This window comes from Pieris brassicae, chromosome 7 (genome assembly GCF_905147105.1).
Source record: "Pieris brassicae chromosome 7, ilPieBrab1.1, whole genome shotgun sequence".
NCBI lineage: Eukaryota > Metazoa > Arthropoda > Insecta > Lepidoptera > Pieridae > Pieris > Pieris brassicae.
The window spans coordinates 9,680,453-9,697,085 of NC_059671.1; the positions used below are offsets into that span (position 1 = coordinate 9,680,453).

At 36.4% G+C, this 16,633-nt stretch overlaps 1 protein-coding gene across 2 annotated transcripts in view; it reads right to left on the reverse strand.

Annotated features, from left to right (window-relative positions):
* The window catches only part of LOC123711728, a 32,157-nt gene that overhangs the window by 7,598 nt on the left and 7,926 nt on the right, over positions 1-16,633 (reverse strand). For both annotated transcript variants that reach the window (XM_045664451.1, XM_045664452.1), the window contains exons 6-15: positions 15,700-15,858; positions 14,352-14,491; positions 12,933-12,989; positions 10,091-10,301; positions 8,899-9,152; positions 7,954-8,077; positions 6,811-6,931; positions 3,108-3,348; positions 1,574-1,695; positions 67-220 (exon numbers count right to left, since the gene is read on the reverse strand). In XM_045664451.1, the coding sequence (XP_045520407.1) occupies positions 67-220; positions 1,574-1,695; positions 3,108-3,348; positions 6,811-6,931; positions 7,954-8,077; positions 8,899-9,152; positions 10,091-10,301; positions 12,933-12,989; positions 14,352-14,491; positions 15,700-15,858 (1,583 nt within the window). The remainder of the gene's footprint in view (positions 1-66; positions 221-1,573; positions 1,696-3,107; positions 3,349-6,810; positions 6,932-7,953; positions 8,078-8,898; positions 9,153-10,090; positions 10,302-12,932; positions 12,990-14,351; positions 14,492-15,699; positions 15,859-16,633) is intronic.

The following is a 16,633-nucleotide window of genomic DNA, read 5'->3' on the forward strand; positions in this document are numbered from 1 at the left end:
ATATTTACATGCCTAAATCTTATAACTCACAATATAGATGAATATCATATATGACGTGCATCTTACGTGATCTGATAAGACGCAGGCGCATGGAATCCGGGTCCAGCGACGCGCGTACAAAAGGCAGAGTCGTGAGCGGGCACCCGCGCCCCTCTAACAATGACCCAATGCCAGGAAGCCCGCTCCCAGACTCCGCGGATACTCCACCATCCCACCCCACCTATTACATACAACAAATTATTAAAACTTACCCAAGAACAAATAAAACAAACAGAAAAACAACAATTTTTTAAGGCTGTTAAAAACAAGTCACAGCATTGAGCGCTGTCAAAGATGTCAAACTTCATACAGAAAAATTGATTTGACGGCGAAATTTAGATTTAACTTTGACGATCTAAATTACGGGAAAAAGTGGAAACAATTTTCAGCATCTGATTCATAGATATTATGGTAACTCTGATTTTAATTAACTATACAATTTACACTAATTCATATTCAAGAGGTTTTAAATAAAATATTGTAGCCTTTATTAGAACCTATGGCAACATTAGACAAAAAAAATATTTCTTTATGTATAATCTGTATGGGTCTGTGGAAGTTGAAGTTGACATATGACAATGTATACATAATTATCGCGTTTAATTTGAATGTGTTAATAGATCATTGTAATGGAAATTAGCAGGACAACATCTCTAGACTGTTTAAAAAAAACAGATATAGTATACATAATGGGGAGGGTTTCGTAATTATTATTTATTTAGTTGTGTTGTGGTCTCTGGTAAAATGACCAGCGCTATGGAACACGTCTGCACATAATACTGTACCAGGGCTAGTTACAACCTCTTTTCATATTTTTTTGTTATTTTTCCTGATTTATTGATTATTGAATGATTTTATTATTATTTTGTGTTTCGTTAGTAATTAATGTTATGTCTATGTCGCAGTAGTTAAATCAGAGAGTTAATTAAATCTCTGGACGCTCTCTCTCTCTGGACAGTTAGTTAAATGTCGATATTCAATCAAGTCGCTAGGATTTTGATTCATATAAAGCTGATTAGAAAACGTTTAACTATCTGTCTGACCGAAAGCCAGCGTGTTGATTAACAATGTAAAACAAAACTCCGCCATGATTTTTTCATTTCTTATTGTTATTTGGGTGTGAAGAACAGAGCTAGGAAATTCCTTGTTTTGCTTTATTGAAAATGGTTAGGTTAGGTTAGGCTTGTTGCCTGGGAACGTTTGTCTGAACTTTAGCGACTTGATTGAATATCGATTTTTAATTAACTGTCTAGAGATTCAATTGACTCTCTGATTTAACTACTTACTGCGACATCTATATGACCTACGCCCTTTTCCAGAAGGCAGAGACGAGAATTTCCACTTCCTACTGTCCTGACATTCCTCTCTCACTTCATCCACTTTAATGACGTTCACCATCCATACTCGTCGGGACTGGGTACTCTTAACTTGTCCATTCTTGAGTACTGGTTCAGGTAAGTACGACAGGGCCTATCCAACCCGATTTCGTCACCCACGGTTGCCTTGTGTATCCTACTTGTTAACCAAAACTCACCAATGAGCAGTATAAAGGCAGCAATGGGGCACAACAGCACGGCGACCATCACGGCGAGAACCGGCTGCAACAATCCCAATATCGCAATACGCCATAATACCACTTCCAGGAGGACAAACCATCTGAAAATTTGACACATATTTATAGGACCTCATTTGTAACGTAGTTAATGCTTAAAATTAAAAGGGAAAAAATAAGACAAAAAACAAAAGTGATCGATGCCTTACAATATGCTCTAAAACAAAAGTGGCAATGGGCGTGGCATATAGCAAGATACACAGATAAAAGGTGGACTTTAAAGACAACTAACTGTATGGAAAGGACCAAGGAGAATCTGGAGAAGAGGGTGCAAAAAAAGGTGGAAAGAAGAAATATAAGCGGTAACATGGAGCGAATGGAGAAAGAAAGCAGACTGACTTCCAACTGACTCTCAGTTGGAAAAAGCTGGAAGCCTTGACCCGCGAAGGGGTTCTGATCGACGGTACTGAATTTAGCAAAGATGTAGGATATATATTTAAAAAATCTATGCGGTATATTATCTTTTTGTCACGGTTGAAAATTAAACGGGCTTTATTATTATTAAATGCTTAACAAGGCCAATCAAAATTCAAACGAACTTGAGGTAAAAATGATATTTTTTTACATAGGACAGGGGGAAAATGGACAGTAGGGTCAAATAATTTTAAGAGATACGAACTCGCGAGTGCGTTGCCGGCATTTTTAAAAGACCTGGAGTCGTATTTTGTTTTTTTTACTGGAATGATTCGATAAAACTTGGACCGTTCCCTAAGTTAGTGATTTAATATAAATAAGAATCTCATGCTTTTAGTTTCCGACACATGTGTGCACACACATACACAGATAACAAAAGTCATGACAGGCTGTTAATACCGACATAAATATACTATAACATACAGGTCAAGCTTACTTTCAGATTAGGGAGCGTTCAAGTATTACGTAACGAGTTTTGGGGGAGGGGATCCTTTTGTAAAACGTTACGATGCGGGACGGGGATTGAATTACGCGTTATTGTTAATATTATTTTCGACTTTCCAGTACTTTACACCACATAATGGTACGTTTTAGGTATAAAGAGTCACTGGGGGGTGGTTACGATGCGTTGCATGGGGGGGGGTCAAGAATCTCCAAAAAATGCGTGACGTTATTACGTCACGCATTTTTGAACTCACCTTTCATTAATGTACCTAGGTCTAGGTCTCTCATTAGTACTATTTTTTGTTATATAACTAAGGGGGCAAATGGGTAGAAAGCTCAAGTGATGTTAAGTGATACTCAATGCCAGAAGACACGCTTGTGCGTTGCTAGCCTTCTAAGAATTGGTACGCTCTTTTCTTGAAGGACCCTAAGTCGATTTGGTTCGGAAATACTTCAGTGGGCAGCTGGTTCCACATAGTGGTGTTGCGCTGCAAAATGTCGACCTTGTTGTAAAGCGTGAGTACGGTTAGTATTTTTAGAAGAATAATAGAATACATTTTTCTTTTATTTTGATCAATGCACGGACGGAATGACTCACCTATTGAGTCCATGCGGATCAGGCGAGTCGACCTCATATATCAAGGCATTCGCCGCGTGAACAGTCAACGCGGCAAAAGGCATCCAAAATGGTACAGTCGTTGCGATTGCCAGCGCTATCAGACTTGCCAGCAACGCTGCGATCGGAAACAGAAAAAGTAAGGCGAGCGAGCCCACACCACCCACAATACCATAATTCCATACACGGTTCGCTTGTCTGGATAGACCCTTGCCCAAGAGACCTGGAATAACACACGGGAACTTCATTAAATAAAGAAAATTCACAATATTGTCTTTGGTTAACATAGCTTTTACACATTGAAAGAAAACAATTTTTTAACCGGATTAAAGCTATTTGTATTATTATAAACTTATAATTATTTTACATAATTTTAAATTTTTATTTTACAATCCGCGAAACTAGAGGACCCCGTGAGTCATTTCTGCAAAAACCCGTCATCTTTTAGTCGATATCAACTCCGGGGAAATAAATACAGATAACACAACTTTCTCTACAGCTGTGATACTTTTGACATTCAACACCTTTTGTCTTCAGTCACCGTGACCACGGACGCTGTAAAGCACGCGAAACGTCGGAAAAATTTAAAATTATGTAAAATAATTATAAGTTTATAATAATACAAATAGCTTTAATCCGGATATTAAAAATTGTTTTCTTTCGAAAATCCATAATTTAAATTAAATCATACTATCAGGATAACAAATGTTATCAGGAAGTGTTATCACTCTCAATAACGACAATAATTGAGAAATAAAGCACTTTTTAAGATGCTAAAATTAACCTAGACCGCAATAAACTCGACTATCAGCATCATGCAGACGGACTTTCTAAGGAATTCGTTGCTTTGTTTACAAATTGGGATTGTTTGCACGTGTAGACTGTTGTTGACCATGACTAATAAGTAGGAGTCATGGATTATCTATACCTTTTTCTTGTCTCCATTTAACGACAACTGTCTATAACGCTATAAAATGCATAGTCCTCTTGGTGTCGTTATATAGTTAACATGTATTAATTGAAACAAAATAATACATTGATAGTATTGTCTTTTGTTGAAATAGCTTTTACACATTAAGAAAACACTTTTTAAACGGATTTAAGCTATGTATTGTTATTACAGTCGAAATCGATTATAACGACATCGTTTACAACGACCGATCGGTTATTACAGTCAGATTGTAAGGGACCTTACCCCGAATCTCTAGTAAACTATTCAGCAAACATACCGCCTATAACAACATCGGATACAGCGACATATCGCTTACAACGACGAAACTTTATCGATATTCATCGACTATAACGACAAACCGCTTCTTGTCCCCGCAAAACAAAACAATACGGACGATTTTAAATCTTATTGATAAGGATTGAAGGAATATTTAGGCGTATTATTACCTACGCACTTTCTCCCACCTCATCCGAACCTCTTCCCGGCCATTTGACCTTGCATATTTCACACCAATTGTTTAGTGCGCTAAATGACTGCGTGAGTAACAGCTTGATTTATAAGTGTTGGTTTTGATTAGACCGTGCATTTATGCGTTATCATGTCGCAAAAAAGAGGAAAGTGTTTTCTAGTGAAGAAAAATCTCATGTCATATGGAGATTAGAAAATGGCGAGTCAAATAGTGAAATTGCAACGGAATGTGGAGTTTCGCACTCTACGATATCAACGATTTGGAAGAATAGAGATAAAATAAAAGTTCTTTTCGAAAACAACTCTTTAAAACTTAAACGAGCAAGGACAAGTAAACATAAAGTTATAGAAGATGCTTTATTAACATGGTTTAAACATCAGAGGGCAAACAACGTCCCAATAAGTGGTCCGATTCTGCAACAAAAAGCCAATGACTTTGCTCGTCTTATGGCTAAGGAAAATTTTAAGTGTTCGTCGTCTTGGGTACAATGTTTTCGTGCTCGTCATAATATTGTGGCAGGAAAAGTTTGCGGTGAAGCGGCTGGCGTTCCTAACGGAGTGTCTGAAGAGTGGCTCTCTCATAAGTGGCCTGCACTATGCGAAGGATACACACCAGAGGAAATCTTTAATGCTGATGAAACAGGATTGTTTTACAATTTAACCCCTGACAAAACACTTAAATTCAAAGGCGAGGAATGCAAGGGCGGAAACTTGTCCAAAACAAAAATTACAGTATTGGTTGCGGCAAACATGACTGGTTCATGTAAAAGAAAACTTTTGGTGATAGGAAAAGCTAAAAAACCGCGTTGCTTTAAGAACATTCAATCTTTGCCTGTAACTTATGAAAACAACACTAGGTCCTGGATGACATCGCAAATTTTTGAAAAATGGCTGCGTAGCTGGGATGCAGAATTGAAGTCTGGAGGAAACAAAATACTTCTCCTAGTAGACAACTGTCCCGCTCATTCTGTAGTCTCCAATCTGAAATGCATAAAGCTTGTGTTTTTACCGCCCAATGTCACTTCTGTTTTACAGCCCATGGACCAAGGAGTGATAAAAGCTTTAAAAACACAATACAGAAAACTTATTGTGTATAAACAAGTGCTACAAATGATACAGAATATTGAAAACAGCAAAGATACTCAAAGTCTTAGTGTTCTGGATGCAATTCTAATGATATCGGAAGCTTGGGACAAGGTCACACAGACCACTATAGCCAACTGCTTTCGCCATGCAGGTTTCAAAGATCTCTCTCCATCACAAGCTGAGAACGACGATGATATTCCGCTAGCAAGAATGATACAATCTACAGATGAAGATTACAACGTAGCACTTGCTGAATTGGTTGCTCAGTTGCAAAGATCTACTGCTACAGAACAAAGAATTGAGATAGAGGAATTTATTGGAATAGATGACAGTGTCGCCGTGTGCGCCTTAGCTACTGAGGAAGAAATTCTTGCAGAAGCTGAAAGTAACAATCATAACACTGACGACGAAAACGAAGACCAGCAAGACCCAGAAGAACAGTTTCAGCCATCAACAATTTTCGAGGCTCTTAACGCTATAACAGTTTTGCAAAAATTTGTTGCCTTTAACGACCAGTTTAATACTGATGATACTCATACCTTGAGGAGTATGAAACGTAAAATGCAAAAAATATTTGAGACTAGGCTAAAAAGAACAGACTAAAATGACTGATTACTTTAAAAACTAGTGTAGTCTTATAACCTGTACTGTAAGTAGCTAAGTACATTTTGTATTCTAATTATTTCTTAATAAATATTTCCATTTCTTTTCTGACATTTGATTTGACAACAAGTTCACATTCATAACCTATTCTAGATAGATACCTATGATAATATAACTACACAACTAATATAACTACTGTACATGTATATACTTATGTATTGCTTATAACAACTATCGGATATAACGTCGGCAAGTATACGGTCCCTTCAATGTCGCTATATCAGGTTTTGACTAAACTTATAATTATTTACATAACTTTAAATTTTTTCCGACGTTTCGCGTGCTTTACAGCGTGCGTGGTCACGGTGACAAATTATGTAAATAATAATAATAATACATAGCTTCAATCCATTTAAAAAGTGTTTTCTTAATACATTAATATTTTTTTTTTATTTGGACCACATAATTAGGACAATCGCATGATATAAATTGACATACGTAGAAAAAAATATAAAAATCGGTGCCGTCCCCAGAACATGTGGACACGACCAGAAATTATAATAAAAATACTCCTACCCGTATCAGGCTCCGTCTCGAATCTGGTCCGTTCCTTGGAGACATGTCGCCACAGCTGCAGCAGACGAGACCACATCGTCTGTGTCTCGCTGCTGCGTTTCGGGAACAATGTTCCGTTAACCTAAAAGAACATTAAGATCAAATATTGTAATCCGCCCAAAAATATTTATTTATCTACTTCTTAACAATTATTATTGCTTACACTGCTAACTTTTACTATTATTATTATTTGTTTCTACTGAGTATTAGTTTCTTATTTGTTTTTTTTGCGACTGACGCGCAGAATAGCTGCTGTGGTCTCTGCCAGAATGACCAGCGCTGAGGAACAACTCTGCTCCTCACCATAACGCTGAGCCAGGGCCAATTACAACCACAGCACACACGCATTACACAATTGAACCTTTTTCTTAAAAAAAATTGTTATTATTCTTTTTTTAATTATTGTTATTTTATGTGTTTCTGTGTGTATGTTTTGTTAGTAATAAATGTTATGTCTATGTCTAACAATCAACAGTAAAACCTGTCAATTGAAATGTAAAACATGGTTGTCTTTAAAGTCGGTTTACGGATGAGTTTAACGTGACGTCATAACAAAACATTGATGAAATGATTGCATAATTAAGTCTTCCAGTGGAAGAGAGATAGTTGCGGCGCATGCGTACAATGAGCGTAACGGGACAATGAGTTATGCTTTTTCGTGCGTGCAGCTGGCGTTCATCAATGTTTGTGTCGTTCGATTAAGTCACATCAAAAAATCACGATATAATTTTATGAAAGAAAAGTTTCTGGATATCTCAAAATGAAACTTAGACATTCCTAGACAGGATGTGACTTTAGGGAAACATTCAGAAATACTTCCGATTTCGAATTCGTCAGACTTAGCCCTAAGTATAAATTCCGTACATCAAAAATGTATTGCATTCTAGCATACGGTAGTAGATGTACGTTTTTACGTACACAAAATATGCATAGCTCACGTGCAAGTACAACTGATAAACAATTGTTTAACTCGATTAGAAATGGAAAACTTGCATTTGCGCATACAAAAGTTTATCTAAAAGAGAATGTTTGTCTGTTCTCGAGAAGTGCTTTGGTCTGGAAAGATCTCTATTTTTAATTATTAAAAATTTAATTAGTTAATACCTGTGATAATTCCAAGTCTGGCACAAACGGTTTGACACAGAGCAATGTGCGTAGCGAGAGTGGCGAACACCAAGGAATCATTACACCGAAGAGGAACATTATGTTCCAGGTCCAGCACCAAGTTCTGTAATATTTTACTCAAACTATATATTTCCTTTTGGTATTATGCAATGAATGGAGACACCACATTGCTTTAAAGACATTGTACATAATTTTGAAAAATATATTATTTATTTATTAACACTAATTAAATCAAAAGGAGGGCAACTGGCGGCCTTATCGCTTTCGAGCGATCTCTTCCAGGCAACCACTGTGAGTAAATAAAAATATATATAAGATAGGCAAGTAGTGCAAAAATACGTGTTATACACAGTTATTAAGACAAAAACTAAACAGGAACAAAAAAAAACAAACTAAACTAAAAAGATGATACATTAAAAATAAAAAGTAAAAAGATACATAAATTACGATAATTTAAGTTGAGTCTCACGTCAGTTAGTAGTGGGAAAGAAAGTTAGGGATACGATGTGGACAGCTAATGTTTGTACATAACGAATTTAAAGGAACATAGAGAAGGAGCTAAGCGAATAGGGACGGGAAGTGAATTCCATAGCGCAACTGCAGAGACCTTAAAAGATCGCCAAGAAAGGAGAAATTCCATCGCATAACTATGCGATGGAATTTCAAGGGTATAGTTTTCGGAAGAGCGTAAGCTATAGTTATGGGTTCCCAAAAATTTAAATCATTTTTAAGATAGGAATTATTAAGAAATGAAATTTATATTATATATTGCAGGCGTTAGGTTATACAACTGCAGATATAGCTATATATATATATGCTATACATCAAAGTGTTTAAAAAAAAATTAAGGTTTATGTGATGTTTTTTTTTATATCGGTGACTACCCTCCCTAATTAAAAAAACAAACCAAAATTAAAATCTGACCTGTGGGCGAAATTGAGCAGCCTCCACCCCGGCCACCTCGTGCTCGTAGACCGGACCTTTTCCCTATCAGCGAGGAACACCGGTTGGGACGGATCAGATCGTGGAGTTACAATATTAGTAGCGCGGCTACTGATAACTGTCGGTATCCTTTCCGATCGGCCTCGGAAGTGACGTATCACAGCCCAATTGCGTGGTAACCAGATACGGGTAGCCCAAGAAAATTCGCGGGTAGGTGTTTTCGCTGCCCGGAGTTCCTGTTTAAGTTTGAGGGTAGTTTGAAAATCTGGTGTTGTTAGGTAATAGCCAACTGAACAATGCAATAAATAAATAAAAAATAAATCAGTGGCGCTGATTTGTGCTTCTCATTTCTGGATCTGTTTCATGATCATTTGTCAATCTAATAGGCAAGTAGGTGATCAGCCTCCTGTGTCTAACACACACAAAAACTTTTGGAAATTGCCTTAAATTACAGTATCTATTAAATGACAAAAAACGAGCAAAATTATGTGAAGGAAAGATGCTGTACTGTTCCGGCAACCCAAAGGAAGGATTCTCGACCAGACTGGTCGAGACCACGACATGCCCGAAGGTCTTAATGGTTAATGCCGAGAATTTCTATTTATATAGCGGCCGGAATATTTCGTTAGCAGTGTCTCAAAGTGTGACGTCATTGTAGTGATTCAGTCTACTTTTTCAAATTCTTTTCAAAGTGCATTCGAATATGGCCTGACATGCTGCTATTTAAAATTAAGTTATAGTTGAGTGAATTAGTAAATAAATAAGAAATGTTGTGTGTACTTATGTACATTTGTGAGAAGTGAAATTTCTTTATGACCTTATTTTTCGAAAAATGATCTTACTATATACAACTTTACAGAAATTGTTTAAATAAAGTTAAATTAGGGTAGATAAAGTTTAACAAAAGGCTTTTATTATCATATAAATGAATACCTGTAAAACAATTATTTAATTTTACCTTATTACTACTAAGATTATTACAGAATTTCATTTATTGTAATAGAATTATTAATATCAGTTATTGTTATTATATATTTTTGTTATTAATGGCTTCGAATCTCTTCGAATCGACCGTGCTAGGGACAAGAAAAAGATGGCGCGTAACCGAAAAATGTGACAGAAATATTTTTGCCAACGCCGATAAAGAAGTTTCACTTCAATAATGTATATAGACCTTTAAAAGCAGAGGCTCCCGATCCCTCATAAACGTCAGATCGCGAAGCAAAAAGTATCTATGTTGGTGCAATTTATGGGCTTGCATGGCTGCTGCCGCATCCTCCATACCGGTCCATCTCAATTCGTCCTTCAACCTCTGAGCAGCAAGGGCCAATCTCTCTTTACGCCAAGCGTCCGCCCGGGACAGTATTGGATGGGAAGCACGTAGTCTAATAATAATAATAAATAATAGATTTATTTGCTAAACAGTGGTAAAGATGGATTACTTGTAAAAATCCGAACAATCAGCCATATAAAAACAGGCATGCAAATGTCATATTAATTATCATAATAATAAGAAATAAATATTCTCCTACATTATAAGGCCTTGCCTATAAAAATTGTATGGCCTTCCCCTTAAAAGCATTACCAGGCCGTGATTATACCTTCTAGGAGGTGATTAAATAGTTTGATAGCCATGGCGTAACATTTTTCGTGGTATAATCAAGTTTCTTTAAATGTTTAAACAAATTTTGATTTTTTTTTATAGTCACAACTGCTTCAAGGATATACAAACGTAGTACTGTCAAAATACCGAGTTCGTAATAAAATGGTCTACAGCTAACAAGAGGTTCAACGCCCATAATATCCCTAATACATTTTTTCTAAGTAACACAAATTTTGTTCACATCTACCGAATTTTCCCATAGCGCAGAACCGAAGTAGCCATGAATTATCATGCGCATGAAGCGCAGCAATTATTAAATTGCTGCGCTTGTTGAAGCCACTTGAGTTTGACTCAAAGCAACACACATATTTATTAAAGCGCGTATATATCGATAAAATGTGTATCTCAGTAAGATTTTGCTCTAATGTTATGCCTAGAACCATGGTTGATACGACTTCTTCAATTGAATCGTTTTTAAAGGTAATTTTGAGCTTATTGGGTCTGCTCATTATAATAATAATAACGAAATTGAATACAGTTTTTTGTAGTTTGTTTTATATAATATCCTAAGCCTTGTATCTTTCTTCTTTATTATAGCTAGTAGTATGTTTGTCGTTGTCCTGATTTATAAATTTTGTATTGTATTGTCTACTTAAATAACATTCTGCTGTCATGTTTTGTATTGTTATCCAATGTGTTAATTTTATGTTTTATTTTCTTTTATTTTATACAGATGTGTCTGTTTTGTTTCCTAAATGAATAAATAAATAATCTTGACGTTTGACATTGACGCCCATTGACATTTGATATTTGACAGACGTAGTAAATAATATCACGATATTGTAGTTTCCGATATTCAATACTCATTGACAGTACGTTAATTCGATTAAATAAGTGTTAATATATTAGGTCCTTACATATGAAATTGGCGTTTTGTATGGAAGGCACAAAAAGTCAAATATTTTTAAATATAATATATTTAATTAATCAAAGTATGAACCATTGTTTTCTATGCACTTTTACTATCTCATAGGTAGTTCATTGATGCTTTTACTAAAATCTGTGAAGGCGATTTGGACATCAGAGTTAAATTTTTCCCTTGCAAGAAGTTGTCCAAATTTCGAAAATAATGGTAATCTGTTGGAGCAAGGTCCGGGGAGTACGGAGGATGTCTTAGACATTCCAATTTCCTCCTTTCAAGCTTTTTAATCTTCCCAATTTACTTCAAGTGAATTAAAACAGTTTTATCACCAACACCGCAGCCTGCAGCTAACTCGGACGTGGTTTGCGATGGATCCGCTTCCACAATAGCCTTCAATACTTCACTATCAACTTGGGTCTCAGGCCGTCCACGGGGCTTGTTCTGCAGGTCGAAATTTCCAGAACGAAATCGTTGGAACCAAAAATGAACTGTGTTTTCTTTTGCAACATGACCGCCATACACATCATTTGCCCTTCGAGTCGTTTCCGCAGCACTAGTGCCACGGCGGAAGTCATACTCGTAAATAATGCGATACTTTTCCATTTTGTAAAATGAGTGACGCAAACAGAAAAAAACAAATGAATGACGGTCATCGAAGCACAAATACATAAATAGCTGTACAAATTTGAATTTGAAATTCCTAACCAAAGAGGAGGTATTTGAGGTCAAAGTGGCCAGTACGACAACACGCCAATTTCATATGTAAGGATCTAATATTATACTGGGTGTCAGCAATAAAGGTCTAATAATAATAATAATAGGCAAGTAGGTGATCAGCTTTCTGCGCCTGACGCACGCCATTGACTTTTTGGGTCTAAGGCAAGCCGGTTTCCTCACGATGTTTTCCATCACCGTTCGAGCGAATGTTAAATGCGCGCATAGAAAGTACATTGTTCCCCAGCCGGGGATCGAACCTACGACCAAAGAGATGAGAGTTGCACGCTAAAGCCACCAGGCCAACACTGTCCAATATCATAAGTGCCACTTAGTATTGTCTTTTGTTAACATAGCTTTTACACATTTAAAGAAAACACTTTTTTACCGGATTTATTATAAACTTATAATTATTTTACATAATTTTAAATTTCTCCCGACGTTTCTCGTGCTTTACAGCGTGCGGTACGGTGACTGTAGACAAAAGGTGTTCAATGTCAAAAAGTATCACAGCTGTAGAGAAAGTTTCAATCCCGTAAAAAAGTGTTTTCTTTAAAGGTGCCACTTATATTTACGAACTCTTCAAAACGTCAAGTTAGATTTTTCTTAATCCAGCGTGGCAGCCCCAGTAATCCTAATGTTATCTTAATTATAAGCACATGTTTTAAACAGTTAAAGCCAGTTGTTACTCAGCTTCAAACAAAGCGTTTAATTAACTATATATCTGAACATATCCAACCGCCACAGAACTTAATTCACGTGTTAGGTAATACTTACCGAGCCTCAGCTGTTGCTAGACCGGCTTCTAATTTACGGCGAACTCCTTCTTGAGCCCTGAAAAATGTCATTATGGATTTATTCTTAACTAAGCCATACGGCGTTACAGACTACATATGTGGACAATATAGCTGATTTTTTTTAATAAAAGACAGATGTTAGGTGGTCTTTCTACTAAAAACAGTTTCTACCAGACAGAACGTAAAGAAAAATAATGTTAAGAAATTAAATTTGTTTGTGTGTAATTGTTTCTTAAACATATATTTACTGCGAGGTCTGAACGGCTACAGTCGAAGCATTCCACAATGGTATGGTGAGAGTGAAGGAATAATGAAAATTGGATCTATGCGAAGGGAACAGGAAAGGTTATTGGGCCAAAGAAAATGCATGTTGTACTTTTCGTATACAGAGCGTCCCAAAGTTATGGGACATTAAGGGAAAGTATCTTAAATATCGAAGAATACCGTTTCTACGATATTTAAGGTACTTTGCTATACAAAAAGCTATACGAGAACGTGGGCGAGGTACGACCAGAATTGTGCCATATCGAGTATTCGGCATAATAAGAAAACCAGCAGGCAACGGATTCATTAAAAGATTGGCGATTTGCGTAAGACAAGAGGGATCCCATTTTGAGCATTTATTTAATTAATTTACAAAAAAATACACAATCTTGTTTACGACCAACTAGTCAAATCAAATCACTCGACCTCCGCTTGACGTTGTTTTTGTTTTAGCAAAGTATTTTTATTTACTGTACTGTATTTTCCAATTGTTTTATATTGGTTTTATCTCATCAAACTCTTTTAACTTTATTCATATTGATAACCAAGTACACTTACGAACATCAACAGAAAAGGTATTAATTTAATTCTAAATACACATTTACTACCAATTCGCAAATCAAGAGCGGATAAGAAGAGCTGGCAAGAAACTCTCCGCCACTCTTTTTAAACGCCAAGTGTTGAGTCGTACAAGTTGTTTGAACTGGAGCAAATCAATCCCAAGGGTTAGGATCATTGAAAATTCGTCAAATTTATAAAAATTGATTAATTTACGTTTAACGAGAGTTTTGAATTTAATTAATAATTCTCTAATTTCGCTTGGGAGTTCGTAAAAACGAATTCAATTTCCATATAAGGAGTAGTTTCTTCTGGAGCCTGATTGGTCGTACGCTTAGATTAGTTCTGTTTCAAATATTATTTGTTTTAAAATCGCTTATATTTTTTTGAACATACAATAAGTCTTCAAGAATATATTGACATAATATTTAATTCGATTTTGTCTTGTCATATTAAATATTGTATTATATTTTTATTGTACCAATGTATCAGTGTACCAAGCGTTGGCCGACTTTTATAAATAAATATATACATATATCTCTGTTTAAGCGTTCGTTTAATACGGGGCTAACCTAACCTATTGATGGCGGCAGCCGCTCGCAATTGTTCGGCGAGCAGTTCGGGCACATTCGGGCCCAGAGACGCCAGTTGCGTACACGACATCACGCCTGCGCACACGCGCGATACGTACTCGCGCATCGCGGCCGTTGAAACTTCCTGAAATAAATAATTATCGTATAACTTTAAAAAATACTTTCAGCCTTATTTTGCGTCATTCAACAGTAACGGTTAAAAATAAAATAAATAAATCAGTATCTTTTTAGTACTGGCTCTTAGATTTCTGTATCTGTCTCATGATTATTTGTCAATCTAATAGGCAAGTAGGTCAGCCTCCTGCCTGACGCACGCCATCTACTTTTTGAGTCTAAGGCAAGCCGGTGAATTTCTTTACCGTTAGAGCGAACGTTAAATGCGCACATAGGAAGTACATTGATGCACACGGTGGTTAAGTAAGCGAGAGCAACAGGTGAGCACATCTGCCTCATCAAAAAACAGTTAAAATCGAATGAATTTTTTTGTTAGGTGCGTATTTTGTTCTTGTGGATAACATGTTTTCTTTATCCAGTTTATAAATGTTTAACTAAAAAAACTCAATTTCAAAAACAATAATACAATTCTAAAGGATTGATAATTCTTCAGTAAGTGTACACTTAAATCAGTGTTAGCCCTCAATGCGGAAGTTAACTAGGAGCTAGATTATATAACTAACATTGCACCCCGGTTTCGTGGGGACAACCATGAAATGTTATATACATTCTTCGTGAATTATTCTAGACACCCGTAAAAATCGTGATTCCGTACAGTAGGTTTTGACTATATCGGGTGGTACAGACAGATGGACGCAGAGGAATTTTGAGTCTAATTGTGAAGATTTGTATTTGAGGACCACTCAAAGGGGTTTTTTAATATGGCAATAGTTTTAACTTTATGACATTTTCAAGTTAAAGGTAGGGCAACTGCATGCGAGAAAAAATATACAAAGACATCAAAAGCAAACGAAGGGAAAAGCTAGTTAATAACAAAATATGGAAATAAACATATTAAACTCAGTATTATAATTGATTTTCATAATCAATTATAATACTGAGTTTAACAAAGAGATTTTAGTCAGAAACGGAACATCTAGTAATTGTAAGGAATTCAGAAATATCGGTCATATTGGGAACAAGAAAAGAAAATATGGTCGAGGTAAACTTTAGGATTTACCACGCTTAGCGACACCATCAATCACTGCGATGACGTCATACCCTAAAACGTGCTAGCGAAGTAATTTCGACTAAGGGTATATACAACTCCTCAACTTTAGCCGCAACTTCCAGTCATCCAAGAGGTAGAGAAAGAGCAGCGCCTTCCTCCATACATACCTCTTCAATATCCTTAATAGGCACCTTTTGGCTCGCAAGATGGGCCGCTTTCTTTTCGCGAAAGTGAAGAAACCAGCCCCGCGATTCTCGCTCTAATATCGCTTGTAGAGAACCAGCGGCTTTGCGTAGTAGTTCTCGTCTGTACAGTCTTAAATCCACCTAAAAGGATAAAAAACTACTAATGGAGATAAAACATTTGACGTGGATTGGACGAGACCTGTCAAAAAATTGCGATTACTGTGTGCTCCTATTTTACCCTGCCTATTGATAGAGATTAAATTATTTTTTTATTATTGCTATGAGATTTGATGAGGAGCACGATATGTTCGTTATGGTTTCGGCGATTACAAATAATGAGGTAGAGTTTATCGAAATTCGTCCGTTTTACGTTCCTTCTAATACTTTAAGCGATAAATTGGTTCTAATAAACTCCATTTCCTATAATACTCTGTACTAAGGCTAAATGGAAATTAATTTGAGATGGAAATCGCTTCAGATTTTCATAATACTCATGATAAATAATACATTTTTATGTACTTAATACTATGTAACTGAAATTAATTTTTTAGGTAAATTTCCACCATTTTCCCCAAAGGGTATAACGAGACCACGAATATCCACTTGTTACGGTTCTGAACTCTCTCACTCTAGCATTTTTTATATTTTGGGTTTTTCTTATATAGAACAGGGGGCAGGAGGGTCACCTGATGTTAAGTGATACGCATGGACACTCAATGCCAGAGGGCTCGCGAGTGCGTTGCCGGCCTTTCAAATATTGGTACGCTCTTTTCTTGAAGGACCCTAAGTCGAATTGGTTCGGAAATACTTCAGTGGGCTGCTGGATGCACATAGTGGTGCGCGACAAAAATTGCCTTGAAAAACGCTCAGTCGCCGAACGGCAGACGTCGAGGTGATACGGGAAACTTTGACATTT